At 40.0% G+C, this 13,298-nt stretch overlaps 1 protein-coding gene across 1 annotated transcript; it reads right to left on the minus strand.

Annotated features, from left to right (window-relative positions):
- Positions 1-9,921: 9,921 nt before the first annotated feature.
- On the minus strand, positions 9,922-13,053 carry RAG1 (recombination activating 1; the record flags this gene model as incomplete). The annotated part of the gene is made up of 1 exon (XM_081062690.1): positions 9,922-13,053. One exon carries the CDS (start codon positions 13,051-13,053, stop codon positions 9,922-9,924), a length of 3,132 nt encoding a protein of 1,043 aa, XP_080918816.1.
- Positions 13,054-13,298: the final 245 nt, after the last annotated feature.

A 13,298-nucleotide genomic window follows, 5' to 3' on the forward strand; every position in this document is an offset into this window, starting at 1 on the left:
TAATCATTTCACAATATATATGTATATCAACTCATCACATCGTACACCTTAAATTTCCACAATGTTATATGTCAATTATATCTTAATAAAGCTGGAAAAAATAAATTATTAGGCTTAAGGAAAAAAATTAAATTGTCATTAATCCATTAGTTCTTTGTAGCAGAATCAAAGCTTAAAATACATATACAATAATACAGTGTTAATAGAAATGGAAAACCAGCCACATACTAGGGTCATTTTTACTAATTGCCATAGTTAAATATCAGAAAACTAAATTTCATTTATCCAAATTAGAGAAATCTTTTAAAAGATTATTGTTAGAGAATACCATGTTTCCCGAAAATAAAACCGAGCCAGACAATCAACTCTAATGCATCTTTTGGAGCAAAAATTAATATAAGACCCAGTCTTATATTTTATATTATATTATATTATGCTCAGTCTTATATTAAAATAAGACCAACTCTTAGATTAACTTTTGCTCTAAAAGAAGCATTAGAGCTGATTGTCCAGCTAGATCTTATTTTCGGGGAAACACAGTATTATTGAAGAGGGCAATGTCATTTTTCAGACATGTTCTGAAATTCAAACTCATTTTGTAGCAGAATTACAGAATAACAATTTAATCAGCATGTCTAATGATTTCTATCATTCCATCTAACTCTGTAAACTACTGGTTACTAAGTATACTAAGTGTCTGACTTGTCCAACCAGTTGCAAGTTCCCTGAGGACTCAAACTGTGACTTCATAATTTCTGTATTCCTAGTACTTAGCATTTTGCCTGGCATATTGTAGACATTTAAATTGTTGTTGAACTGAATTGAATTATATTCTTTGATGAGTTGCATTTTTATTCCAGTATGGTCAGCTAAAGTTACCTATTCTTTGTCTAGCATAATACTGGGGGGGGGGGGGAAGGAATAGAGTGACTAAATCAAATTAACTGAATAAGCAAGAGATATGAGAATAAATAGAACCAAAAAACCTCTGAAGGACTACATAGATGAGAATAAGAAAATAAGCATTAGGATAATTAACACTGGCTGCTGTTACAAAGACAAACAAACAAACAAACGAACAAAAACCAAAGACCAGTAAATGGTCACAATTAAATTTTATTTCTCAATTAGGCAGAGTTCAATGCAGGTTTTCCTTATTAGGCTATTCACTTGAGTGGCTCTCTTCAAAGATGTAGCTCAGGGAATCAGATTTTTTTTTTTAATTTGGCAACTCTGCCATCTTTATCTTTATTGTGCGTCCTCAAGACTTCAGAGACAAGAACGAGCACGAAGAAGCAAACTGACTTGTAAATGTTTCCGCCTGCAGGTGGTGCATCATTTCTTCTGACATTACATTGTCAAAAACTAGTCACATGGCCCCACTTACAAGCAAGGTGACTGGACAAAATAGTTCAGTTGTGTAACCAGAAAAGGGACATCGATATGGTGAGCATTGAACCAATGTCTGCTATAGTATATATTTAAGCATCCAGATGAATTAATCTCATTCACCTTGAAATAGTAATGAAGGGTATTAACATAGTTCTGTCAAACTGGAAACAAAACTACAAGATCTGCATACTCGTTGCCACTGCACATATTATCTTGTGCTTAGACTACTTAAACAACCTCCTAACTGGTCTCCCTACCACCATGGCCCCCTCCAATCATTTGACAATTCTGAGACAATAGCAATCATTCCAAAATAAAAATCTGATATTGCATAGATTAAATTCTCCAGTGATTCCCCAATCCCCATGGGAAAAAATCCAAATGTCTCCAGTATGGTATGACATGATTCTCTGGGCACATCCATCCCTCCTTCTCTCCCCATACCCCTGTTGCACTTGATTCTCCATCAAAGCTGAACTTTCTCCATCTGGAAAATCCTTTCCCCTGCTAAATAACTACCATCCTTCAAGATTTAGTTCAATCTTTATGTTCTCTGTGAAACCTTTAGCTTAAACAGAGTGGAACACTCACCTTTGCAGCCAAGCCATCTCTCTTTGCCCGCTGTCTTTCTTTTGTCAATATATATGACATTTATATTCTTGCCTTCTCTATTTGAGAGTGGGGCACTTGAAAGCAAGAACGGTTTCTTCTTCAACTTTGTATCCTTAAGACCATGCATAATTTCTGATACATTACAGTTAGTTGCTCAATAAATGTTCATTGAATTGAATTAAGTGCACTGTATATGGACTGAAATATACCCACTTCTGCAGTTGTTGCCTTACTCTCTCTCTGATTCTTCAATTAGTGAAGGATGAGATACTGAAATAAATCCCCTGTGTTCTAAATATCTTTATCAATACAAACATCTCATCTCACAGAACTTGGAAACCAAAAGTACAGTGAAATTAACAGAAAAAGATGAGGTGAGGTCTTTGTTAAATTTATTTTCTTTTCTAGTGAAAAGAGTTCATACAGATTTAGAATGGATATCATCATAAGTTTAGTTTAAAAAAGGTACCCATTCTAATCCACAATGACAAGAAATCCAAATTATTTATATACCACCAAATTCTACTCTAGCTTAGAATTTACCATAGATGATACCACATTTTCCCAAACCTAATTCTGTCTGGAACCATCTAATGTAGCGTACTGATTTCTAGGAGAACTAATACCTCACCCTGATGGTGATCCAATAAATGTGTATTTTTAAATCATAATTTTATGAAAACAGGAAGGAAAGGTTATCAGCAACACTTCTTTCAAAAAGCTGATTAGTATGTATAGCTTAAAGGTAAAGATCCCTTGAATGACCTCTTCAGGGTATCCATCAGTAAGCATTTATTGAAAATCCAGGACCCACACAGAATATTATGGGACCTGAAAAAGAAATATAAAGTGTGAGCCCCATCATTAAGGAACTTACAGTCTCACTGTAGAATGGGGTAAGGGGGCAGGGCAAAAGAGTTATAGAAAGTAAAATAATACACTTGAAGCAACTGGTAACAAATTTGAAATTGCACAGTATGAGCTATCCATGCAATAATAGTTCACTTTTTTAACCTGGATATATTGGGAAAATTAAGAAATCGGGCTAAAATATCTCTAAATGTCTTTGTTATATTGACCTTTGCTGAATAGATGTTACATCCAAGATAACATAAAAATGTAGAAAAGACTGTTTGAAGTGCCGTACAAAATGTGTAGTGATAACTTAAAAGAGGAGGGTTGTGTGTGTGTGTGTGTGTGTGTGTGTGTGTGTAAAAGATGGCCAAATTATCCATTTTGAACCATGAAAAAGTATGAATATAGTATGATAGAAAGATATTTTTTGGTCTTTGTCTCTAGTTCCTGACATAAAGTTCCTAAAACCCTTGGAATTTCCTGAGTGATAAGGGTGAAATGAGTGTCTTTTGTTCTAATGAGGTGACTCTTAACAGTCCCTTAGATAGCTTCAGGATAGGGTCAGTTCACAAGAAAGCAAGCCTAGATTAGAAGCTTGGAATTTTCAACCCCATCCCCAAACCCTAACCTCTGGGTAAGAGAATGGCTCTGGATTTAGTTCAGTCACCAATGACCATGATTTGATAAAGCATGCCTACTTAATGAACCCTCCATAAAACCCTCTGAACAATGAGGTGTAGAGAGCTTCTGAACTGGGGGGGTAGCACACCCCAATTCCATGGGAACATAAGCTTTTGCACTCAAGATCCTTCCGGACATTACCCTAGGTAACTCTTCATCAAGCTATTCACTTGTATCCTTTATAAAAACCCAGCAAATGCATGTAAAGTGGTGTCCTGAGTTCTGCAAGCCATTCCAAATTTGTATTTGGCCAGGCAAAGTGTGGGTAGCCTGGGCACCCCATTTGCACAGCTGGTGTCTTGGGTAGGGGCTGTCTTGTGGAATTGAGCCCTTGCCCTGTGGTGTCTGGGCCAATTTTGGATAGTTAGTGTCAGAATTGCATTAAATTGTAGGAAATCCAATTGGTATTGGAGAATTGAAGAATTGCTTGCTGTGGGGGGAAAATACCCTCTCAGTGAACTTGAGTGCAAAAACGGAAAGATGTTTATGTGAGCACTAGGTATTTATTTAGACCTTGATCAGACCTCAGAACAAAAATACACAGATGTTGGCCCCCAAGTAAGTCAATGTCTATTTTGTGAAGGCAGAAATACATTGTCATCATCAGGAGGGGGGAAAAGTTATGTAAAAGCCAGGGGAAATGGAAATTTCCATGAGAAAGAAGGAAAAAAATCAGGGGAAGGAATACTGACTTCATGAGAAGATGAATCTACCAAGTTGAGATTCCTGCACCTCCTCCTGCTTGTGGTTGGACAGCTTGTGGTTGGTAGAGGCGTCTGAATTAGCAGGCTGTGCATAATTGACGTAAAAAGGTTTGAAATTGCTACTCTGTCATTTAAATTTGTATGCACAACCCTTCTCAATGTTGGACAAATCACTTAATACCTTCCAAAAGCGTTCCACTCGTGCCTCATTCCTGGCTTGGTGTGGATTACATCAGTTGCCTGCCTCAAACTCTTCACTGGTTTCCATTCGCACTTGGGGTAGGATTCAACTCCTTTACTCAGTCCACTGAATCCCGCATGACGAAGCTACTGCCTGATTCTCCAACTCATGAAGCCCCTTTGTCACCTTTACTCAGTCTGCTCTGCCAGAGGGACCTTCCTTCTGTTTCTGAATATCACCAATTGTTCTCCTTCTACAGCGTCTTCCCACAGGCTAAGTCTGCTTCCTTCTGTCACCCTCACCTTCCCTTGCTCCACTTGCTCTACCAATCTCCTCTTTAAAGGTCTTCTTCCTCGATGCTTTCTCTGATTCCCCAGTTTATATTCCATTGTCCTATCATGTTTTGATTGTGCTTAGAACTGTTCCTTCATGACACCTACTAAGAGTGCATACTCATGCACTTGTTAGACTCATTGTTAATTTAATGTTACCTCCCCCTAGCTCTCGGTGAGCAGAAATTTTCTGTGTTGTTCATTATTGTATCTCCAGGACCAAACACACGTTGCCTTCTCATAGATGTCATCTTATAAATATTTGTTTACAATATATAAGGAAGTAGTTAGCAAAAGTATTAGGAATGACATAGAACTTAGCTAGGCCTTAAAGAGTAAAGAGATGTTACCCTTCATTCAAGGGTAATATTCAAATACTTGGTCAAAGGGTATAAGGTTGCAGTTATGAGATGACTCATTCCTGAGGACCTAATGTACAGCGTGGTAACTGCAGTTCATAATACTGTATTGTACACTTGAAATTTGTTAAGAGAGATCTTCAGCGTTCTCACCTCACCAAAAAAAAAACTATGTGAGGTGATGGATGTGTTAGTTAACTTGATTGTGGTAAATATTTCACTGTGTATACATAAGTCAAGTCATTATGTTGTACACTTTAAATATATACCATTTTGTTTGTCAATTATGCTTCAATAAAGCTGGTGGGGGGAGAATAAGGAAAGGATAACACTGGTAAAAAAAACATCAATGAAAAAAAATGCTAGCCTGGTGCTGGATCCCTAAGGCCCCCTGCTGTGCTGGGAGTTAACTTATTACTCGCTGGACTGTGGGTTTCTGGAAGATGGGGCAGGGCTGCCAGAATAGTGAAGGATATTTGGGGCCTTGGGGCAGAGGCTATTTACCTACAAATACAAACATATTTTAATGTTTGAAAAACTGTATGGCTGCACAGAGGCAACCAGGCTGAATAGAAGGGAGTCCGGGGTAGAAGGGAGCTGGGAAGCCTCCAGCAAAGATGATAACATGCTTGAAAAATTGTGAGTGATGCATCGATGACTGAGTAATGTGAAGGGAAGATGGACAGAGCTAGAGGGAAAATCATGAAAATGTGGCTCTGTCATTTTCTGGCTGAGATAAGCGTCAGTGACCTTTTGTGTAACAAGAAGATCATAGTACCAACTCCAAAATGACCCGATGAGACAACTGTATGCAAAATGCTTGCCACACTGTTTCCTGAGTGGTAGCCATTATTATTGTGATGAGGAGGAGGACGGAAAGCAGTGGACAAAACAACCTAGGCACCAGCTCCGTTCTGCCATTATCGGCCTGGCCTTGGACAAGTCCACCATTCTGACCAAACTTTTGAGAATATGAATATCTGAATTTTCTGGGGAACAGACCCATATTTTCATCAGATTCTCAAAGGAGTTAAAAACACTGATTTTTAAATCCCACATTTTCAAACTCTTACTATTTACCTCAAGTATCCAGAACCAAACTGTCTCATCCTACATTAGGATAAATTATACTCATTACCATTATTCTGTTGCCCTTTATTCTAAAGATCAGCAAATTTATTTTGTGTTTCCCTCAAGGAAGAAGGTGTTACTTCATTTTATTTATTTATTTATTTTTAAGATCTACGTTGTTGTTTTTTTGTGTGTGTTTTTCCGGCGACCTTTGTGTTGAAAGCTCGCACTCTAACCAACTGAGCCATCCAGCCGCCCCATTACTTCATTTTTTAAATGTTGCACTCAATATTATTATTTGAATATAAATCACAATACCCACTACTTCCAAATTTTAAACTTTTATTTCAAACACTTAAACATAAAGTTTTTAATAGTAATCATAGCATCAATGAGGTGTAGAAATATTAAAATATAAAAATAAGTATCAAAACACATACTTCATTTAATGTGAAAACATGTGACATGGAAATACATGTCCCCATCAAATAAATTCATTGCATCCTAGTACCTGAACTTTCCCTAAAATAAAACAAACAAAACAACAGAAGGCTCTTGTAGCCATTAAACAAACCTAAAGATTATCTGTAAGAAAATAAAGTGAAATGCAATGCCACACACACACAAAAAAATCTTACCAAAAATGATCTCTGAGGTATAGTTATGTAGATTACTGTACTTAAAGGAAAAAAATAAAATAGGGACAAAATATCCATTCTTCTTTAAAATCTCTTAACCTTGAAAGAAAAAACCATCTCTCATACAATAACTGAAGACATAACTGCAATCAAAAATCACTTGCATCCAAATGATGATTTCGTCCTCTGAACCACCATTGGTGCTTACAAATCCTACCTCTCAGCTTTGTGGAATTTGAATTCTGTTTGATGTAATGCAAGACCTACACACACAACCAAAAGAAAATCTTTATCTTCATCTATATTTTGTGAAAACAAATTGAGGCAAAACTGAATTCCAGTTCACCTGGAAGAAAAAGACATCTTTTCCTCCTGCTCTTGCTTCTCGGTGCATGTTTATTAATCCCAAAGTGCTTTTTGACCTCACACCAACCATTCATCAATTTTCATCAGCCATTATCACTGGTCCCTACAGTGTACCTCAGTGGGTTGGCAGGAAAACTTATAGAATCAGGTTTCGAGGGAGAAAAATGCATTGCACTTCTGAGGTTGCAGTCTATACTTCAATAAAAAATGCTCCATTCAGTGTGGTGAATTTCCCTGAGGTATGTGATTGCATTTACAATGGGCATTGTCAAAAATCAAACTTGACTATAAAACCAGGGTCTAGGATATTGCAATCTTAACAATGAGGGCAAAAACAACCACAGGCAACGTTTCTACATATTGAAATTCCTGCAGCCAGTTCCTGGGGTTTATCAAAATGTGATCTGATTAAGGGATTATTGGGATCGTTGTGCTATAAATCATGCTGTTAGTCACTCGCATTCAACATAGTTCCTACAATGCTAGAAAAGGGGGATTTAATACTAGAAAGTCTTTATAGTGCCACCAATCGAGTAACAAAGTGGAAATGGGGTAAAAATCTACAAACCAGTGCTAGCATGCTGCAGGGAGTAGGAGGAGTACATGAATTCAGCTATTTATAGTGAAGAGACATGCTGTAAGGATTAAATAGGATGAAGGGAAAAAGTGGTTTAGAAGCCATCTTTTTCTTTAGAAGCCACCATTTGTTTACAAAATACAAAACTTGAGTTCTCAAGAAAAAATAAAATTGAATTGTATATATATTTTTGATGACTAAATTACAAATGTCTTTGTAATTTCTCTCTGTTCCATACATAAAAAGCAAGGAAAACTGCTGTATTTATTAAATGGAAAATACCAGGTTCAATCCCTATAAAAACACCAAATGCATACCATTTAGTATAATGTCACTGATGCACGTTTGACAACTAGATTGCAAAGTTCTTTGATATACTGTATATGAAGAGTGGCAATTAGAGCCAATAAAATCAAAGGAAGGAAAAAAAACTAATTAACACCAACAGATCATATTGACTCACTAGCATATAAAATCCCATGCCTGCTCTAAATCTCCAGCAATTGGAAATTCCCAGAAATTGGAAATTCCCAAGTTCCTAAGGATGCTGACAATAGTTTCCAGGTAACTGGATTCACCAGAGGTTGGAGTGGCTCTGGGAGCTTGAGCATCACCTCCTCCTATCAAAAGGCCCAAAGTACACCAATAACTTAAAAACCCATCCACCCCGATCCCCAAGAAACATAATCCCAGGATTATAAACTATAGAAATTAGCCATGGATCCTAAACAAAGTATGATAGTGCCTTATAAAAAAAAATAATGATGGTTACTTTCTGTGGTAGGAAGAACATGGAATTTGGAGATAAAAAGTCTGAGTTCAAATTCCAGATCAGTCATCCATTACCCCTGTGACTTTGGACAAATCGTTTCACCCTCCATCAAATGGGGATAATAACAATTCCTACCCACAAAACTGTGATGAGGAAAAATGAGACAAAATGAATATAAAAATAGTCCCAAAGTGGCAACAAAAACCACCAAAAAAACACTCTACAAATGTTAACTGTTCCACTGTCCTATGAGTGGGGTCCACCTAAACTCAACAAGTGGGAAAAGTACAAAGGTACCCTGCTACAAAAATCTGAGTACACTGAAAGTAAACTGATAATAACAGAAAGAATAACATTTTGCAGAGAGAAAGACTCCATAACACCTGGCGTTAATAAAATTGACCCAGGTTTCATAGAAAAAATCGGGCAGAAATTTTCAGCAAGAAATTAAAGCTATTTTTATACAGTGAGCAAACCCAGATTTTAAAAGCCTCTGTGACTTCGAGGTTGTCTGACAAAACATTTGGAGACTAAATTCATTGACATTAAAAAGTAAAAATAAAAATCATACTTGGTTCCTGATAGCTAAGTAAACATGTATTACCAGAAGATTTAATAACTAACTGTAGCTAACAGTTGTATTCTTCTAACTTCATTATTAAAAACTCCAACAGATCACCTCTTAAACTCTTAAGGTTACAATAGAGACATCACTTAAACCCAGAAAAGGTCTAATTTTTCCAAAAGTTTCCTGGATGTAAGGTATTTCTGTATAAATGTACCAAATGAGAAAATGCATTAAGAATACTCTGTAAAGTAAAGGTCATTGTGCCATACAAATGTAAGACAGTATTATTAGAGAAATCTGAAGAGCACTTTTGAATCTTGTCGAGTAAGCCAAGATACGTGAAAATTATAAAATAAAAAATTCTACAAAATTGATATAGAAAACATTTGTATCTCAATACAAACTGTAATAAATAGAGAAGTGTAAACCACAAGACAAATTCCTTTCCTGGCTTCGCTGGCCATTTTTCTTTGACAGCCTTAGCTTCGATTTTTCACGTCACTCATTACTCAGCCTCACACACAAACACATCTTCGTTCATCTCTGGCCCCCTGCAGTTACCCCTGTTCTGAGTTATCGAGCTTTCAAGTAACTGATTTCTCCTGTTGCTTCTCTGAACTCCCTAAACAGCTCAAACAATCAACTCATCAGTTATCCCTTCCTGACATGGTTTCAGCATCTGGGACCTCTCCAACCCACCACCACCAGGGTGGTAAAGCCCTGCACACAGGAGTGAAGGGTGCTAGAAGAAGGTCTTGGTTCAACCCAGAGGAAAACTCATTTGCAAAACCAACTCAAAAGCGGCTGCCCCACTTAAAATTCCATCGACTCTTGAGTTTCTAGGGAGTCCTCTAGGCCTAACGGTTCCCCTAAACTTGCCTGGGAGTTTATGGTAAACCCAGAGTTTTTTAATGCATTATGAGCATTCATAAACTTCTGGAGGTATTTGGAGGTATATAACCAGTGATGTTTCAAGACATCTTCCATTTCATAGCACTTGGACTGCCTGGCATTCATCTTCCGGAAACGCCTGAACAGTTTGTTGCCAGATTCATTTCCCTCACTTGCCCAGGCCCCAATAGAGCCATCCCTCTCAATAATTTCAGGCACATGTGCCAGAGTTTTGTGAAAATAATTGGTGATTTTACCCTCATATCTGTACTTGAACTTGGTAGAGAGGAGCTCAGCAAAACGCTGTGAATTGAAACTGTATTGGCAGAGAAATTCTGGGCACTCTTTAGCAGGGCACGATGATCGCCACACGGGCTTCATCTTCAGGTAAAGATCCATCAGCTCCCTCAGAGCTGCGTGCCTCTCCTCAGAGGGAAGTAATTCACAAACTGCTTCAACGGTCTCTTGGGTCATGAGCTTCCTGGCAAAGTTACCGTTCATCCTCATGATTGGTTTCAAGTTCATCTTCTTCCGGAGATGCTTGTCCAACGTAGCCTGCCATCTTTTCCTTTCCTCTTTGGAAGCATTAGGATTCTTATACACCTCCCCTATCTCTAGTTGGAAAATCTTGTAGAACTCCGCGGCATTGCCAATGTCACAGTGGAGTGCATCAATGGAAGGGACTGTCTCAATGAAGGGCTTGGCTGAGACCCCTTTCACCCGATCGCGCAGTTCTTCCACTGACTCATGGTAGGGGTTGGAACGCCACAACTCATAGCGCTCCAAGTTCTCTGCATGGCTTCTGGTTATGGAGTGGAAGACGAGATTTTGAGAGGCTTCCAGGCGGGTGGCATCACACAGGGTACAGATGTAGACTGAGCCAGAAGCCTCAAGGCCTTCTACTTCCCGGACCAGTTTCTCATCATATCCGGTGCCCCTAAAGATGAACTTGAAAGTCCGGAGGATGCCTCCCATCTCAAGCAGCAATTCACTGCTCTTCATGGCCTCCCTCTCAGCAATAAGAGGGCTTAGGATGGCTGTCAGGGTCTCGTGGTCGGACTCATCTGCCAGCATGAGGCACAGGGGCTTGCAGCAGAGTTCAGAGTTCGGTTTGGCTTCCTCGAACACTTTCACATTCTGTGAGCCACGTGCTATAGTAATTTTCATGACTGTGAATGAAAACCGAACTGCCTTTTCTGGAAGCGCTGGCCCACTCCCATGCTTCTCACTCACATCTCCCATTCCATCACAAGACTCCTTCACCACCACAGTGAAGGGGCCATTCAGGTAGTCATCAAGGTCTTCAGCTCTCATGCCTTCCAGGATGTCTTCTTCCATGTCCATCAAAGCAGACACCAGAGCTGAATCATAGCGAAACCGCTTTGCAATGGTGTCCACCGGGTAATCGTCTACGGAGGGGGACAGTCCAGACAGTCCATCAATGATGCCCACATCAGTGCTGGAAGACACGTTCTTCAGAGGCGGCTGCCACTCGAAGGGGTGGTAGCCTGGCAGCAGGACCTTCTCAGCATTCCGAAGGGCATGCAAAGGCTGAAAAATCTGCCTGCCTGTGATGGCTTTCACAGTCCTGTACATCTTGTGGTACTGACTGCAGCTGAGGAAGGTGTTGACGCGGATAGCCAAGCAAACAGCTGGCTGCAGGCCAGAGCCTCGTCCCTGCATGATGGCTTCCAGCTCATCGGCTTGTCTGTGCTCATTTCTCGCCCTCAGTGCCAGCAGAAACAAGGTCAGGCACACAGACTTGACATCTCCACCTTCTTCTTTGTCAGCAAAGGCCTTGACTTGCAGCTTGAGCTCTCTCAGACGGTGCTTCTGAGCCCTCCGGGTCAGTGACAAGAGATGCTGGCGGGGCCGGCCTCCTTTATTGATATGCACAAAAGTCTCTTTTGAGTCTTTGTGGCTGGAGACATGGTGATTATATTTTTCCAAGCTGACCTCCTCATTGCACTCTTTTGCTGGACATTTCACCATCAGGGAATTCAAGATGCTCAGAAAGGACTTCACGGGACTCTCCAGGTCAGTAGGGAAGCAAGGATATCGGCAACAGGGACAATAGCTGCCCATGACTTTGAGGCATCTGAGAATGCAGATCCTGCAAAATACATGCTTACAGCTGGTCTCCACAGGGTCAGCCAGAATGTGTTCACAAATCTGGCAGGAGATAGATTTCACAAAGTGTGCCGGGAAGTCCACTGCCAGGAGCTTGGTACTAAGATGTATCTTACTGCAGTTGGCAATCTGCTTCATCACTTCCTTGCTACTGATCCTTGCCTGAGCTCTTTTCTTGCGCTTATGGGCTTGTCTTGCTCGGTCAACCACTGTTTTGAGTTTTTTGCTGAGCTGCACATTTGGTTGATGACTCTTCCTCTTGAGACCCCGACGGGCAGTGTGGCAGATGTCACAGGATGGCGTGTGGGGGTGCCACTCCATGGTTACATTCCTCGGGCAGTAAACTTCACATGGGGCACTGCTAAACTTCCTGTGCATGATGCTCCAGCAGATATGGCAGAACTCAGTGGGGTGGATTGAGTCAACATCTGCCTTCACGTCAATCCGGAAAACCCTGGCAATGAGGTCTGGCCAGGACGTGGCTCTCTTTTCCTTCTTTCGTAAAAGGACTTGGGTTTTACCATCCACAGGCCCATGGACGGGGTATCTCCGATTGTGCCCATCAGTTTTCAAAGAATTCCCACAGATGCGGCACAGATGTCGAAGGTTGGCTTGATGGATTGCTTTGTCCCTTGCTGTCCCATCATCATGAGATTTCTTCAGAAATTTAGGGTGGGGCTTAAATGCTGGCTGAGCCAAGGCTGGCTTCTGACCACCAGCCCCATCCGGGACGGCAGGAGATTGCTCTAGAGAGGGTTTTCCCTCAGAAGAATCTTTCTTTTCCGTGTGAGCTTCTTCAGGTGCCTTTTCCAAGGATCTCACCCTGAACAGCTTAAATTTCCATTCTGAAAATTTAATATGTGGGTGCTGTATTTCATCTGGGGCAGAACCGACTCCCAGTGTGGGTGGCAAAGAGACAGCCATGCTGGCTGAGGTACCTGGGAAAATTGAAAACAAGTCAGATTAGGAAAAATTTCAATACCTCACTGATGCATCTTGGAAGAAATGTAAATTAATACATATCCAAGTATTCCTTCAGTAGTTCATCCGTAAAGTTACTTCTTAAACCTCCTGTTTTAATATACTTCATTAGGTGTTGATCACAGAGTGGAAAAGTGAAGTGTTCCCAGTTCTGACGGTGCTTATGGTCCTCTGTATTGTGTACTGAA

This window comes from Rhinolophus hipposideros (assembly GCF_964194185.1).
Source record: "Rhinolophus hipposideros genome assembly, chromosome: 10".
NCBI lineage: Eukaryota > Metazoa > Chordata > Mammalia > Chiroptera > Rhinolophidae > Rhinolophus > Rhinolophus hipposideros.